Source organism: Vipera berus (genome assembly GCF_964194415.1).
Source record: "Vipera berus genome assembly, chromosome: 1".
Taxonomy (NCBI): domain Eukaryota; kingdom Metazoa; phylum Chordata; class Lepidosauria; order Squamata; family Viperidae; genus Vipera; species Vipera berus.
In genome coordinates this window covers 338804847-338821524 of record NC_138202.1, presented here as the reverse complement: position 1 = coordinate 338821524, position 16678 = coordinate 338804847, and the positions used below count along the sequence as shown (strand labels likewise).

The following is a 16678-nucleotide window of genomic DNA, read 5'->3' as shown; positions in this document are numbered from 1 at the left end:
AAACTGAAATCATCCCCCCAGTCTGTGGAAAAATTGGTGCCAAAAAGGTTGGGGACCGCTGTTTTATTGTAAGATGAGGAGTGGAAATTGAAGAAAGTACCTTCCAACAGTCACGTAGACCAGATCTGTTCATAATCTTTCTATCAAGGTATCCCACATTTTCTATTTATATTAACTCTTGAATACTCGAAGTACATGACCCAAAGCATATGCTTTGTTATATGCACCACAATTCTTAGGGCAGGCAAGTCTCACCGCCTCTTTACATTGTACAAACTGAAAACCAATATCCAAGGATATCTAACTTTTGATAGTAGTTCGGGTCAGTGGTCTGAATCTATTACCAGTAGGATGTTTTTGCTGAAATTCCATTGGAATCCTTCTAGGAGCAGCATCACCTTCACCCGCAGACCACATCTTTCTTAGTTTGTATATTTTCTAAACCCATTAGAGTGAGAAGTCAAAGAAAATATCCCTACCTTTTACAGCTCAGCTGCTCTTCTTTCAGATGCTTCTCCTGTAATCAGAGTATTTCTATCTAGACAAACCTCTGTACAATGATATATTAAGACTTCCTGATGGATAATTCTTTTACTATGGTAGATTTCAGACTTCTCCATCAAAAGTGACAAGGAAAGGCTCTCTGTCTAATTTCAAAAAAGAGAACTTCTGGAGTTGATGGCCCTCTGTTCAGGGGAGGATCTCCAGAAAGCAAACTGCAATGGCAACCACCTTTTCAGTCATGTGCTAATCCTTGGCACTTGTAGAGGCAACTCCCCAGCTACATCGCTGACTGACCAATGTATACTTGGAAAACTGGAGACAAACAAACCCCACAGTCTTTCCTTGAATGTTCACCTTGTAGAACAGATTTCCTTGTCCTCTTCACCTTGCTCCATTATTATTAGTTTGCTAGCTTTCTTTGTTAATTATTAAATCATTTTAATAATGGTTTTAAAATGCTAAATTGATATCGTATCATTATGGTAATCTGTGACAGTAATAAAGATTTGATTGATTTGGTGTAAATTCATCTTCATATTCAGTGCTAATCTAATATCTGGAATTTTTAAATTCACTTACGGTATATACTGTTGGTAAATCTCTTTTCCATTTTTTTAAGCTGTTCTTCTATTTTGTGTTTCTGCTCCTTTTTTAACCCAGATAGAATTGGAAGAACAAAAAGATTTGACTGATTTAATGACAGTTATATTATATCAACCATCAAAAACTGAACTACCAAAGCAAAAATACAATAGTTACAAAGGGGACATGTTCCTTGCAAAACTGACATTTGGATACGCTCCCTGGATTCAAATAAGGGGTATAGGAAGAAAGGAAGATACATTTGAGAATTTAAAGATACCAAAACCAAAACATGATTGGCAGAAAAAGAAGGCAAGAGTTAGACTTAAAAGACTGAACTTGTTTCTTTTTTGAGATTCCTAAAGAAAGACTATAAAAATATCTCTCTATGGATTAAGGGGAATCTCTAAAAATATATCACTGATTTTACATTTAGCTTTTACATTTGTAAAGGAAATATAACTCCAAACTATATTATAGAATTTGGAATGACATATTAAAAGATAATACTTTAATAATTGATGTACAGTTAAGATGCCTTATAGAATATTCAGTGGCTATTTTTGAACTATAGTATAGAATCTAGAATTTGATATATAAAAGATAGCATTTTAATAATTGTTGAACTGTTAAGGCAAAAATTTATTTTTAATAACTGGTGATTTGCTAAGCTATGCTAATAATAATAAAAATAAAATATCCTATTGCAATTAGATAAAATTTAAAAACAGGATATTGATATGTATTAGTGAAAATATATTTTGAATTTTCTTGATTGACCTGGTTATAACTAGAAATATACTAACTTGCTTATTTTGACTATGTAATTACTAAGGGAATTAGAGAGGGTATCTCTGTTGATGTAACCTGAACTATTTACAAATGGTTATTTCTGATTTTAATTACCCAACCACCATATTGTTTCACAAATACGTGTATATGTAAATATTAAAAATCAATAAAACTTGTATATATAAAAAAGATGTTGAGAGTTTGGAAAAAATTCAGAAAAGAGCAACTAAGATGATCAAAAGCCTGGAGACTAAAACATACGAAGAATGGCTGCGGGACCTGGGTTTGGCTAGTCTAAAGAAAAGAAGTAATAGGGGAGACATGAAAACAGTATTCCAGTATTTAAGGGGCTGCCACAAAGAAGAGAGGGTCACGTTATTCACCAAAGCACCAGAGGGAAGGACGAGAAACAATGGTTGGAAACTGATCAAAGTGAGAAGCAACCTGGAATTAAGGAAAAACTTCCTGACAATGAGGACAATTAACTAGTGGAACAGCTTGCCTCCACAAATCGTGGGAGCTCCATCACTGGAGATTTTTAAGAGACTAGACCAGGGGTAGGCAATCTTGGCTCTTTTATGACTCGTGGACTTCAACTCCCAGAATTCCTGAGCCAGCCTGGCTGGCTTAGGAATTCTGGGAGTTGAAGTCCACGAGTCATAAAAGAGCCAAGGTTGCCTATCCCTGGACTAGACAGTCACTTGTCTGAAATGGTATAGGTTCTCTTGCTTGAGCAGGGAGCTGAAGACCTCCAAGGTCCCTTCCAGCTCTATTCTATTCTCTTTAGTGCCATCTATGGACTTGATTCTTATAACCAGTTCTGATAGCCTTAGATCGGGGTCTCAAACTTGGTAACTTTAATACTTGTGGACTTCAACTCCCAGAATTCCTCAGTTCCAGCAGGCAGAAGTGAGAGAACTCGGAACGCTTCTTCAAACTGATTGTTTTTCACTCAGTTTAAGCCTACCCTTATTTTTTTACGGATGTAGAGTGATGGCTACAGTAAAACTGAGCATTCCCCATTCATTTCTGTGCGTGGCATTTTGCTTTAGTTCAGAAACAAAAAGGTAATCTCGAAACTCCTCGAGTTGAACGCTTGAAGCTGTGGAACTAATATTGCTCTATGAAAGCCTCCCTGCTTTGCGCACGCGCAATTCATTTCTTTTCTGAGCGCGTGCGCACTGAGGCTCCCGGAGTCCGGGTCCAAACATGCTGCGGCAGCGTCGGCAGGGAAGCGGCGCGGCGCTTGGTCTTTATGGGGTCGCTGCTTCAATCCTGGCAAGGCTGGAACGTCGGGAAGGTTCCCTTAAGACTCTAGTCTATGGAAGTCACTTCCCGGCAAGTAGACGGTCTTTGTACAACTTAAAAGAGTTTTTTTTAAAAAACATGGGGAGTGGGGCTGGGTAATAGATCCTCCACGTGTGAGGATAGACTATCTTTTTAGTGCTAGCTATGGGACGATAGTTACCTTCGTGTGTGCTCGTGGTTTTTTTTAGGAAGCGAACTTTTTGAAGCAGTTTAATGAATATTTTGGGTGCAATTTAAAACAAATTTTCTTATGCTCAAAATGTGGAGAAAAGCAAAGTTTTACATTTAGGCAGGAAAAATCAAAGATATAAGTACAGATTAGGTGAGACCTGGCTCAAAAACAGTAACTCTGAGAGTGGACGATCACCTAGCAGAAGCCAAAAAAGCTAATACAATCCTGGGTTGCATAAACAGAGGCGTAGAACCAAGATCTCGTGAAGTATTAGTACCGCTTTATAAAACCCTTGTGCTAGGGTTAGGCAACCTTGGCTCATGCTGGCTCGGGAATTCTGGGAGTTGAAGTCCACGAATCATAAAAGAGCCAAGGTTGCCTACCCCTGCACTAGGTCTTTACATAATGTGTCCAAAATATAATTTGAGCCTGGTTATTGTACTGAGTTGATTTGTTCAATTGTGCTTTGTTTTTTCCCCCTGACTATCCATGGTATTCTGCAGAATTTTGTCCAGCACCAAAATTCAAAAGTGTCAATACTCTTTCTATCCTACTTCTTCAAAGTCCAACTTTCACTTGCATAGAGTGTTTCAGGGAATGCCAATGCTTGTGCTATTCTGATCTTTCTACATTTTGACAAATCACAGCATCTGAATATCTTTTTAAGATCTTCACGGCTGCTGTACCAAGTGCTAGCTAGCCTGTAGTTCATTTCTTGACTGCTTGTTCCTTTACTATTGGTTGATCCTAAAAAGCACAACAATATACCACTTCAGTATCTTCAGTGCCAACTCTAGGACTGGTTGCTGTACCTATTGACATGAATTTTCTCTTCTTTATATTTAATTGTCCTCATCTTCTTTATATTAATCTTTGAGGGATATGGGCGGTTCAGAAATGTGAAACATTAAATAAATAAATAATGTTAATCCAGGTGTTTTTTTTTCACTTTCACTGACTTTCCTTACAAGAGATTGCAGACCATATGCATTGTCAGGTATCAGAGTAGTATCATCAGCATAATGCAAGTCATTGATATTTTTTCTTCCAATTTTAAAACCACACTTTCCCCCCCTCAAAATGTGCTTAGCATATAGAATGAGTAAATGAGGAGAGAGTAATACAACCTTGTCTCACTCCTTTGCTGACCTGGAACCAGTCTTTTCTCCTACGTTCCATCTGGACTATGGCTTTCTGTCTTGTGTCAAAGAGGCAATGTTTTGGGATTCTCATTTTGCTAAGAACCTTCCATAGTTTCACAGTTTATTTTGTTAGCATGTGAAACTAAAGATACTGTGTGATAGTTTCCACAAACTGTTAAGTCTCCTTTTTTGGTTTTGGTAGGTAAAACTGGCCTCTTCAAATATGTCGTCCCCTGTATGGTCTTCCAATTTGTTGGCATTGTTCGCTTAGTATCGTTATCAATTCTTCTGATTCCATCAACAATGTTCCTTCCTTTTGCAGAATACCCGGCTGCTCTATGCACTTATTTCAGAAACACTTCGTTATTCTTCTGTACTGGATTCCATCATAGATGCTGCTGGTTTGTTCTGTGCTGAAAAAAAGCTGCAGCCACATCTGGCCAAGGTGAACTGGTATGACTATTACTTATGAGAAAGGTTGAAGCCATTTTTATTACAAGCTAGATTCCATGGGGTTGCTTTCATTTGGTAACTGCAGGCACCATTCTGCATGGAAATACACAATCAGTGGCTTGTAAGTGACTTCAACCCTTGGGTTGCTCACATGGACAGATTTGGGGGAATCTGCAACAGCAGACCCTTTTTCTGGTCCTTGATAAGACCTTTGGAAATGGAGAGTGGAACAGTGAGAGAAGGGAAAGTCCAACAATATGAATGGGGTGGAATGTAGAAAAAGCATACAATGTCAGCTATTTGGTTTTTCCCCCTCTTTCACTGTTTTCTCTTGCTTCCAGAAGTTGCCCATCCATTTTTAAGAAGAAATTGGATAGCCATTTGTCCGGAATGGTATAGGGCAGGGGTATCATTTCATTGAGGGCCACATCAGCATTGCGGTTGCCCTCAGGGGGCTGGGTGGGAGTGGCCTGGGTGGGCGTGGCTAGAGTGCGTATGGCCTACTGGGTGGGCATGGCCAGCTCTACATCGTTCGCATCAAGGGTGCCTATGGGGGCCTGGGCAGGAGTGGGACAGATCTGAGGGTCTCTGGCAGGAGGAGGGTCTCTGGGCCAGGGCCAAGGCAGTGGGGGCCGTTCCCTCACTGTTTCCAGGATGGCTTCGCGGGCCGCATGAAACCACTTCACAGGCTGAATCTGGCCCCTGGGCCTTGTGTTTGACATGTCTGGTATAGGGTTTCTTGTTTAGAGCAAAGAGTTGGACAAGAAGAACCTCAAGATCTCTTCCAACTCTATTATTCTGTATTCTATTCAGTATTCTTTCTTTCTCCACCCAAGCCATTTCTCACGGATTTGTGGGAGACAAGGGATTACTGTTACCCAAATTCATTAGTCTGTTTCTTAAATATGCTGTTCATATTACTAGGAGATCATTGCAATGGGTAGAATAATCAGTGTGGTAATAGTGGTAAAAGTGTTGGATTAGGATTGAGGATACTCAACTTCCCTAAGCCATAAAAAGTCATTGGGCCCATCCTTTCTCAGCTCAGCTTGTAATTTGAGAATACAGATAATTCAGTAATTATATTCACAAGCCCATATAATGTGTCTTGAACATGTGGAGAAAAAGTATCATTTAATTATGACAAGTAAATAAATCCATGACTCAAAACTTTCAGTGCCTTCTTTCATTCTGTCTTACTGAAGACATGTTCTTACTTCCTTGCTGATGCTATCCAGGTGTGGCCTGTGCATCTTCCAGGTCTTTAAAAAGCTTTCCTGGAATCAATACGGCAGGTATCTCCTCAATCCAATCCAGTTGGATGTAGAGCCAGATGACCCACTCTTGGGCTCAGATCCAAGCTGTTTTCTCCTGCTCCGTTCCTTTCTTAGGTGCTGGTATATGACTTACTCATTGGCAAGGGGCTTCGTGGTGGAGGACGTGGGAAGGCCCTAGTATTGAAGCATCACGCACGTCTCCAGGCTGAGCTTGCCCGCTTGAAAGTCCAGAAAAAAGTGAGCCGCAATGAAGATCTTCTGCCACCAGCAGGAAACTCTGACAAAGGTAGATGCTCGGAATTTTTGGAAGAGGTCAGAGGTAGAATTTAAATAGACTGCAGTGTTATATCAGCTGCAACTGGAAAAAAAATAGGGAAAAAAACTTTACAGCTTTTGGAAAGCCTGTCTAAAGTGTTTGCCCAAATGTGGCAGCAATAGTGCAGGCTTTAATACGGTGCGTCTGAAACTAGGGACAGCTAGTTAGCCAGCCAAAGTTGGATTTGTGTTAAGTCATAAATGAGATTTATTTGGTTTGGCTTGTATGAACCAGCCATTATGGTTCATAAAATACGGCTTATGAATTACTGTGCTGACCGAATCCAGAAAACTGGAAGCTACTCAGGCCGTGGTGAAACAAACTTAAGTATAATGTGTGAACGAGGGCAATGCCTGTGAATAGCTTTCTTCCAATCTGGCTACAATCTGTATTCTGGCTATGTGAGATGATGTTCTTGCCAGATCAAAATGGATACAAAAGACAAAGCAGTTACATGTTACGGAAAACCCAGGAACTTGATTTCAGAAGATCCCTGTCTCTTTGTTTTCCAGCACTTCAGGTGCCGCGCTATGTCCGAGTGAACGTATTGAAGACATGTGTGGATGATGTCGTTGATTACTTCAAACGCCAGGGTTACTCTTACCAGGGCCAAGCAGGCCGGTTAGTTTAGTCTTCTCCAACCTCTGCTCCGTATCTCAGGAACAGGCAGGCTCTCTGTCTCCAGACTGTAGTGTTGCAGACTTGGGGGAATCAGCAGTTGCTCACCATTCCTCCTCTCATGTGCAGCCACAAGGAAGAGACTGAAAGCCTGAATTTTCATATCTGCAGCTTATCCTAAAAAACTGAGTCCAATCTGGTTATAATGGATGAGACACAACCAGGAAATGCGAGGACTTTTAAGCTAGCGGGATTTTGAGAAACAAACCTAGAAGTAGGCAGTAGAACATCACTGTCAGACCATTGCCAAGGAGATGACATAGGCATGCCTGTGAGGCAAACCTGGCTTGAAGGAGACTTAGGTTTGCTTAAAACTAGCCTGTGCTCACTGGCTACAGTTAAGCTGAGTTTACCCCAGTAAAGGGTAACGTAAGATGCTGCAGTTGGCACCCTTACTCGATTTTAGGCCAGATTGAAAGAGGAAAAAGGATTTGGAGTCTGGGGGAAGTTAGTTTTCATCCACATAATACAAAAGTAGACCAAATACATTTGTGCTTGCCACTCTGCACCAATTTATTATTATTATTATTATTATTATTTGGATTTATATACCGCCCCTCTCCCAAGGGACTCTCTTCCCTCCCATAACCCCTTTTTTGAAGCAACTTTTGCTGGCTCTTTCATCTCTGATCCTGCTTTTCTGCCGCAGAGCAAGAGGCTTTTGACAAGAGACCAAGTATCTCTCCACATTACTTACCTGATAGATACTTTCTTCATTGATGGACAGGCTTATTTGTGTCATGCTGCTTGCATTCAGAGAGCTCTGCTTTCTAACTCCAGTAGGGAAGAGTTTCTTAGCTTGGTGAAGAAGCAACAGTTTTCCATCTTTATTACTATCATTTTCAGTATGGAGGAAGTGATCTTATCCGGGAAGAAATTCCTGCTGGACCTCCATCTTCCTGACCTGCTGATCTTCCCTCCTCAGGCAGACCTTCATGAGAACCAGCTCTATCAGGCTGGACACATCATTCTCCAGGACAAAGTGAGTAGCTGGGATAGGACACGATGGCCTGGTCCCTCCACCTGGATCAGTGGGAAGGGCTGGTGGAGCTGTTTAGCTGCCAGCTGATCTGCCTTGATGAAGTTGCCCAACATAGTCAGACTCTTTGATGGCCTCCCTCTTCCTTCCAAGTGAGCTTCTGGCTGGTTTCAGGCTTTTAGACTTTTATGCTATTGTATTGGAAGTGTTTCCTATTTCATCTTGCGATATCTTACCACTTTTCATTTTGTGATAAATTCTCCAGATGAAATATAGAAATGTCTGCTTAGCTTTAATAAGCTGTTACTCGCCAAAAAAAAAGAGAGAGAGACATCATTCATCATTGCATCCTTCAGTCTCGAGAGACTATGGTATCGTGCTCTGGAAAGAGGTCCTAAAGCAGCATCTGGTGTGGCTAAAAAGGCCAATTTGAGAGTGGCAGTCCCTTCCACACTGAGGGCAGATACAATCTGTCCCCTGTCCAGCCCCCAGATTTCGCTGGTTTGGGGACTGCCTCTTTGCCTCAGCCTGCCGCGCAAGTGTCTTCGAATTGGAGAAGGCCATGCTGCGTCTTTAGCCTCCAACCTGAGCGATCAGAGGTCAAGGTTTCCCAGCTGTTAATGTCCATTCCCAGGGCCTTTAGATCCCTCTAGCAGATATCCTTATATCACAACTCTGGTCTGTCTCTGGGGCGCTTTCCTTTCAGTGGGCATTAAATGTTTCTTGACAATGTTTGAGAAGCTGCTCTTGAGGCTGGGGGATATGGAAAGAGGGTGATGGGCCTGCCATATATGGATAAGTGCATTTATCTCACGTGTGTGTGTGTGTTTGTGTGTATTTTAACCCTAGGCCAGCTGCCTCCCTGCCTTTCTCCTGAATCCTACTGTAGGGTCCCATGTGATCGATGCCTGTGCTGCTCCTGGCAATAAAACCAGCCAGCTGGCTGCCATCATGAAGAACAAAGGGTAAGGGGAAGGAAAGGCAGTACCATGTATATATATGAAAATGTTTTAGGCAACATTCTAGGGTACAGAATCCTCTGTGGCAGTTTACAACACAACAATAATTTCTACAAAGATCCGGCTGATAATGATAATGTAGCATTTTTATTAGGCTTCCAGAAAGACCTGGAATAAATTTTGGGAGCACCTGTTCTCTAGGTTTGCATGGTATTAGCATTCCCCCCCCCCTTTCCCCATTTCCTCCCCCCTCATCTAGTCAATTTTGCAGATCTGATTGGTGAATTGAAGGTTGCTCAGTTCTTAATCCCTACCTCTGGTGCTGCTGAGCATTATGTATCTGCCTTTCCAGCTTCCTTTTGCTCCAGACAATCTCCTTTGTTTCCTCCTTCTGGAAGCAGAGGTGAAGAATTTATGCAGCCTCAAATCAGCCCCCCCCAACAATATATTCCTTCTGTAGATCTCCTTGCTATAGTCCAGGGGTGTCAAACTCAATTTCATTGAGGGCCGCATCAGCATTGCGGTTGTCCTCAAGGGGCCGGGTGGGTATGGCCAGGGTGGGCGTGGCCTACTGGGTGGGCGTGGCTAGAGTGCATATGGCCTACTGGGTGGGCGTGGCCAGCTCTACATCGTTCACATCAAGGGTGCCTATGGGGGGCTGGGCAGGAGTGGGACAGATCTGAGAGTCTCTGGCAGGAGGAGGGTCTCTGGGCCAGGGCCAAGGCAGTGGGGGCCGTTCCCTCACTGTTTCCAGGATGGCTTCGCGGGCCGCATAAACCCACTTCGCGGGCTGGATCCGGCCCCCGGGCCTTGTGTTTGACATGTCTGCTATTGTAACCTAAATTTCATCCCAGTTGCAGGTTGATTTTTTCTAAAAAAAAAAAACACCAAACACTTGTGTGGTTGAGTGGTATGAGAAAGGATAATACAATCTCAAAACTCTTTTCTACATTTCTTAGCTGCTTAGTATCTGCTTTCTTCTTCCAGCAGCTCTCAGTTCTGCAACCTTTCTCCTTCCATACTCTCTTTTGGAATAATGGGAATTTTCCAAGGCAAAGTTTAATTTACTCCAAATGTATAATTTAGATTTTTACATTTAAGATAAAGCAATTTCTACTACTGGAAAATAGTAGTTCTCTGTATTCTCTAAATAATATTCAACTATTTCCAATGTGTTAAAAGTTTAAATTATTATCTAAAACAGACATGTCAAACACAAGGCCCGGGGGCTGGATCCAGCCCACGAAGTGGTTTCATGTGGCTCACGAAGCCATCCTGGAAACAGTGAGGGAACGGCCCCCATTGCCTTGGCCCTGGCCCAGAGACCCTCCTTCTGCCAGAGACCCTCAGATCTGTCCCACTCTTGCCCAAGCCCCCATAGGCACCCTTGATGCGAACGATGTAGAGCTGGCCATGCCCACCCAGTAGGCCATACGCACTCTAGCCACGCCCACCCAGTAGGCCACGCCCACCCAAGGCCATACCCACCCGGCCCCCTGAGGGCAACCGCAATGCTGATGCGGCCCTCAATGAAATTGAGTTTGACACCCCTGATCTAAAATATGCCAGTGATCTTTATAGAAACCATGGGATACAGTCATAAATATTACAGTAGTTTTTTCAATTTACTCCCAAATTTGCAATTTTCATTTGCAATTTATATTTTGGGATTTAGGCGAGAAACCCCTGAGACAATTGTGCATGGCTAAATATGAGTTATTTCACAGTTTGCAGCTGTTTGTTTAGTATATTTAGTTTAGTTTAGACTTTGATCACAGCTTAATTCATGTAAATAATCATATTTATACAAAACAGCCTTCCCTCAAGAAATTCTTAAGCAGAAAAAAATATCTATCTCACCTGCCTCTTAAATTACTTGATGAAACTCTTATTTTGTAGCATTCATACATTTATGCTTGTCATTCTGCATCAGTTTATCCAAAAGCGCAAATTAAAAGAGTGATCATCTGAGGAAATCTCCACTGGATTTTGCTGGAGGTTTTATAAATACACTAAATAACATATTACTTGTTTATAAATGATACATTAAGAACATTAAGTCAGGTCTGTGTTTGCTAAGAAAGTTTCTGTTTAAATTTAACATTTTCATCATTTTTTTTTTACCATGGCCTCAACATTTTTGGAGAGTTTACTTTTGTAATCTAGAGGGGCTTGTGTCTATAGTTGGATTCATACAAATCATTCTAAAATGATTTTTTTGTTGTTTTTAATTGGCTTAGTATGTTGCATGAATCTGGTCATTGTAGATTGTGGATTAATAGTGTGTGTGAACCCAAGGTATCTTCACCGGTGAAAGAACCCGTAATATTTGTGACCCTAAGAACACTACTTGAAGAGTTTTGAAGGTTGTGAATGTCTATGGAGACTCTCAGTCTTCCAGGTCATAGTTGTCCCAAAGATGCTTTTTCATGAGGCAACTGGACTTTCTTGTTTTTCTTTGAAGATGTTCCTCCATAACAGACAAAGAAGAAAACAATAAACGAAGCAATGTAGTCATTCCATACATTGCAGGAATATTGGAAAAGCTCAGGAGGATCTTCAGCCAACACAACATACATGCACACTTCAAACTCAAGAATACACTAAGAAGCTTGTCCACCCCAAGGATAAAACACCCAGACACAAATTGAGCGACGTGGTATATGCAGTACAATGCAGTGAGCCATGTGCAGATCTGTACAGTGGGGAAGCAAAACAGCCACTTTATAAACACATGGCACAATATAGCAGAACAAACTCATCAGGGCAAGATTCAGCAGTCCATCTGCATTTAAAAGACAAAGGCCACTCTTTCGAAGACAGCAAAGTCCACATTTTGGACACGGGACTGCTGGTTTGAAAGAGGGGTCAAAGAGGCCATCTGTGTCAAAACTGAACAGCCCTCTCTCAACAGAGGGGGAAGGATACGATATCATCCTTCTCCAGTCTACAACACAGTCCTTTCAATAGTTCCAAGAAGGCTCCACAGCAGGGGTCTTCAAACTTGGCCCTTTTATGACTTGTGGACTTCAACTCCCAGAATTCTTCAGCCAGTGTGCCTGACTGAGGAATTCTGGGAGTTGAAGTCTACAAGTCTTAAAAGGGCCAAGTTTGAAGACCCCTGCTCCGCACCCATTTGTACTACTCAGGTGACCCTGATGACACAGATAAACCTCCAAGTGGCCTCAAGGACTCTCTTAAAAATACAAATTACCAGCTGCCTGCAAGGAGTATAAATCCTTCCATTCCCCACCATCCTGTCAGAGCTGAAGAAGCTTCTTGGATGAGAAGTGAAACATCTTCAAAGAAAAAACAAAGTCCAGTTGCCTTGTGAAAAAGCATCTTTGGGACAAGGTTGTGAGTGGTTTTTAAGCACCCATTTCTTCCCTTCAAAGCCTGCAAACCACAAAACGGTTTGGAGGCTTCTTGCTAACTGCCCCAAAGAGACACAATGGGAAACTGGTTTTGCCCACTCCCCCTCATCCTGTCTATGGGATGACAAAATAATTAAAGTGTATCCTTATAAGCCACAAGAATATGGTTACCTTGGATATTTTTGTTGCTTGAACCCAGTCTATATTTTTGTTGGTTTAATGACAGAACTAACTATTGGCTGCAAAACTACTATTATCTTTTGTAATGTAACTCCTGGACACCCTTCACACAGAGGGATGAACTTTGAAGAAATAAGCTTCCAGTCTTTGTAGGTTTCTGGATGAGGCAGCTCTCATTTGATTCTTCCAACTAGAAAGCAAAAAGAAGTCAGGTTAGAGAAAATAGATCCTGTCTTCTCAAGTCTGTCCTTCGGAATGCCCTGCAGATGACTAAGCTTTGGGTCACTTATCTTGGAAAGGAAAAACTGCTTGTGGTGAAATTACTGTTTTCACCTTTCTCTCCTGTGGAGGTATCTGATCTTATGCCCATGTGTCCATGGCCACTCAAAACTTCCTTCCGTCTCTTGAAATGCAGACAGATCTTTGCCTTTGATCTTGATGCCAAGCGGCTGGCCACCATGAGCACTATGTTGGTACGGGCAGGGGTCACCTGCCATCAGCTGGCACACCAAGACTTCTTAGCAACAGATCCCACTGACTCCAAGTACAGCAAAGTGAGATACATTCTCCTGGATCCTTCATGCAGCGGTTCAGGTGAGTAAAGGTGGAGGTGGATTTCCAGCTTGGACTTATATTAAATACAAGCTTATTAGGAAAATGGATGAGAGATCATCAAGGTATTTTCTCTGCCGCCTGCAATTGCAACAGTCAAGAATATTCTAAAAGCCCCAAGGCCATACATTGTGCCTTTTTATCCAAGATAGGAAGTTGACAGCCAATTAGAGCAATTGGAAATGGTTTTTGGGAGGAGGGCCATTTATGATTTGACTTTCAGATATAATGATGATTTTTTTCCAGGTTAAGTGTAATAGAACGGAGTTGATCTGGGTTTGTATACAGAGATTTACAAGCAAATTTTAAAAAGATAACTATATGGTTCCAGAGCCAAATTTCCTACTTCTCCAGGTAAATAAAGACGGGTATCTTTAAGTAGATATCAAGACTGAGAGCCCAATATATACCAGTGTGCTGCCTCCCTGGAGGCCACGTTTCGACAGCTACTGAGGCGTATGATGTCTGTTTCTGTGGCAGGTATGGTCAACCGCCTGGCAGAGGAGGAAAGCACCTCCCTGCCTACGCGACTGCAGTCGCTTGCTGGGTTCCAGCGAAAAATGCTGGCACATGCATTGCGGTTCCCTGCCCTTCAACGGCTGGTTTATTCCACATGCTCGGTGCACAAAGAGGAGAATGAAGATGTGGTGAAAGATGTGTTGGAGCAGGAGGGAGAAGCCTTCAGGTACAAGAAGGTGGTCAAACCAGGGTCTGCCTTCCTGGAGCTGGTAGAGCTTGGGCTGAAAAGTGGCTTGGGTCTTCCTTGCTACTATTTTAAGGATTGGTGGTGGAAACGACTGTATAAAGCTAGAAGTCTCTTGGAAATCAGTATAGATCAGGGGTAGGCAACCTTGGCTCTTTTATGACTCGTGGACTTCAACTCCCAGAATTCCTGAGCCAGCCATGCTGGCTCAGGAATTCTGGGAGTTACAAGTCCACGAGTCATAAAAGAGCCAAGGTTGCCTCCCCCTGGTACAGATCATCCTCTTGATACTTGATGCCCTCCTAGTGTGTAGACCTACAGCTCTCTGATGTTTCCAAACATGATCAAACTAACTGGATTTCTCCAGTGCTTTCATCTTGTTGGCCATTCATGACAAATACATTTGAAATCAACAATCCTTCTATCTTCTATTTTAGGGGCTGGGACAGCTGGGGACAGGGACGAAACTTTCCAGTTTTATAGCCATTAGGAAGTAAAGCTTCCTAAGTTAAACGCAACTCTTGGTGATTTCAGGGATATTCCATGTAGGTACCATGGCGGCAGCATAGCAGTGGTTTGCTATTGCCATTTTCTAGGATGTTAGATTTCCCAGTCTAGAGGGCTACCTGGTATTCAAGAATAACAAGGTCTGGACCCCGGATCGGCCAAGGTGTTAGATGCTGCCATGCAGCTCATTAGACAATTTTGAAAGGTGGAAGTTTGCTTCCCTGGTACGACTGCAAGGTAGTAGGCAGCAGTGTTAAAAGGACAGGGAAGCATTGAGTTCTTTAAAGTACTTCTCTGCTTTTCTTCCTTGGAGATTGGTAGAAGTCCTGCCATCCTGGACCCCTCGTGGCTTACCTGTTTTTCCTGAAGCTAAGTGCTTTCTCCGAGCATCGCCAGAAGAAACACTGACTAATGGATTCTTTGTAGCAGTGTTGGAAAGGAAGCACACAGAAGCACATGCTGCAAGGTGAAAGAATGCTCTCTTTGTACCCTGTAAAGGTAGTCCTTGATTTACAGCTATTTGTTTTGTGACTCTTCAAAGTTAGTGATGGCATGGGGAAAAAGTGACTTATGACCAGTTTTCATTGAACAACTATTGCAGCATTCCCATGGTCATGTGATCAAAATTTGGGTGTTTGGCAGCCGGCATGTATTTATGACAGTCCTAGGGTCATTTGATCACCATTTGCAAACTTCCCAGCTGGCTTCCGACAAGCAGTCAATGGAGGAAGCTAGATTTGCTTAGCAAACGCATGATTCACTTGACAGTTGTAGTGATTCGTTTTACAACTGTGGCAAAAGTTGCAAAATCAGGCACAACTCGCTTAACTTTCTTAGCAACAGAAATTTTAGGCTCAGTTGTGGTTGTAAGTTAAGAACTACCTATATGCTCTAGAGCAGGGGTGTCAAACTCGCAACGTCACACGACATGTCGCGACATATCGTGAGTTTTTTTCCATTGCCGGCAATGGGGTGGGTGCGGTTTCGGCATGACGCATCCAGCCCGCGGGCCGGCAGTTTGACACCCCTGCTCTACAGCATAAATACTCTTATATATGTTCTCTATGCTCTATATTTCTGTTATTAAAAAAAAGTATGATTCCCATCTTTCAGAAAGTCTTAAAGGATTCTGGAGGTCAAACCTATGAAGTTTGTGACTCTCTGCCCTCAATCCTGGCAACAGGATCCTACTTCACAATTGAGATAAGCTTCAATTTATCTTACAAACCTGCATTATCGGGCCCAATAAGCCATGTGCCAGTCTTGAATTAGACAATAGGCAGTCTAAATAGAAACTGAGGTTTTTTTCAGGTGCAGAGGTGGTTCTGTCAAAGCACATCTTGTTAGGAAGAAACAGTAATTTCTTTTCCACATAATACAAGACTCAAATGTTACAGGCAGGAAACAGATTTTATTTCTACAAATAGGCAGCCAACATCCATCTGCCTGTCTTCTCAAGTCAGTCATGGGAGAGTCCTTGGTGCAATTTAACATCATCTCTGCACTAGATGAAAGTTCCATTTGCATGGCCACAGACTCCCCTTATGTTAATCTACTCTATGCATAACTTGTATCTTCAGAGTTTTATTATTTTGCTTGATGGTTTTGCATATTTTGAATTAGTCTTAATATATGTTTCAAATACTTATGTCCTGATTGCATTTTTTTATATAGGAAATAGCTTTTTGTTCTTTGTGGTTTTGCTTATAGTTCTGCAGTGCTGCTTTCAGAGGCTGGCAGTAAATTAGAAACAAATCCCAATCCAGCAACCAGGAAACGAAAAAAGAAGAAACAGATGGCTTTTTCAAATAAGTGAAATTCTTTAGAAGCTTACTGGTCTTTATCAATGGATTTTACAAGAGAAAGACCTTGGATGGAAATAAAAGTGAACTTTTCAGTCAGTCAGTGTGGACATACTGAAATGGGAACTTGCAGAATACCGGTTTTTGGCAAAAATATTGTAAACCATGGACATGTAACCACAGGATACTGCAACACTCATAAATGCAGGGCAGCTGTTGAGCGCCCAAGGTTGGGGCAGCCATCAGAACTTGAAACCAGGCTGTAATTACCTTTGAGTGTGTGTGTGTGTGTGTGTGTGTGTGTGTGTGTGTGTGTAAAAGACCACCTGTATGGAGGT

The 16678-nt window shown here is 42.0% G+C and overlaps 1 protein-coding gene across 2 annotated transcripts; it reads left to right on the top strand.

The window, feature by feature from the left end:
• The first annotated feature begins 3085 nt into the window (after window positions 1–3085).
• NSUN5 (NOP2/Sun RNA methyltransferase 5) lies at window positions 3086–16634 on the top strand. 2 transcript variants are annotated; one of them, XM_081323578.1, is made up of 10 exons: window positions 3086–3216; window positions 4823–4945; window positions 6345–6516; window positions 7059–7167; window positions 8071–8206; window positions 9053–9168; window positions 13132–13310; window positions 13809–14013; window positions 14852–15004; window positions 16249–16634. In XM_081323578.1, exons 1-10 carry the CDS (start codon window positions 3088–3090, stop codon window positions 16352–16354), a joined length of 1428 nt encoding a protein of 475 aa, XP_081179704.1. In that variant the 5' UTR covers window positions 3086–3087; the 3' UTR covers window positions 16355–16634. The 2 variants fall into 2 exon arrangements, with proteins under 2 accessions (XP_081179704.1, XP_081179705.1); XM_081323579.1 differs by lacking the exon at window positions 16249–16634 and adding an exon at window positions 15652–16229.
• The last annotated feature ends 44 nt before the right edge of the window (window positions 16635–16678 follow it).

Excerpts from the sequence above, each read along its gene's own strand:
- NSUN5 (XM_081323578.1), top strand. The coding sequence starts at position 3,088 with ATGCTGCGGCAGCGTCGGCAGGGAAGCGGCGCGGCGCTTGGTCTTTAT. Across the intron at positions 8,207-9,052 it reads ACATCATTCTCCAGGACAAA|GCCAGCTGCCTCCCTGCCTT; the intron begins GTGAGTAGCTGG and ends TTTTAACCCTAG. Across the intron at positions 15,005-16,248 it reads ACAGAAGCACATGCTGCAAG|TTCTGCAGTGCTGCTTTCAG; the intron begins GTGAAAGAATGC and ends TTTTGCTTATAG.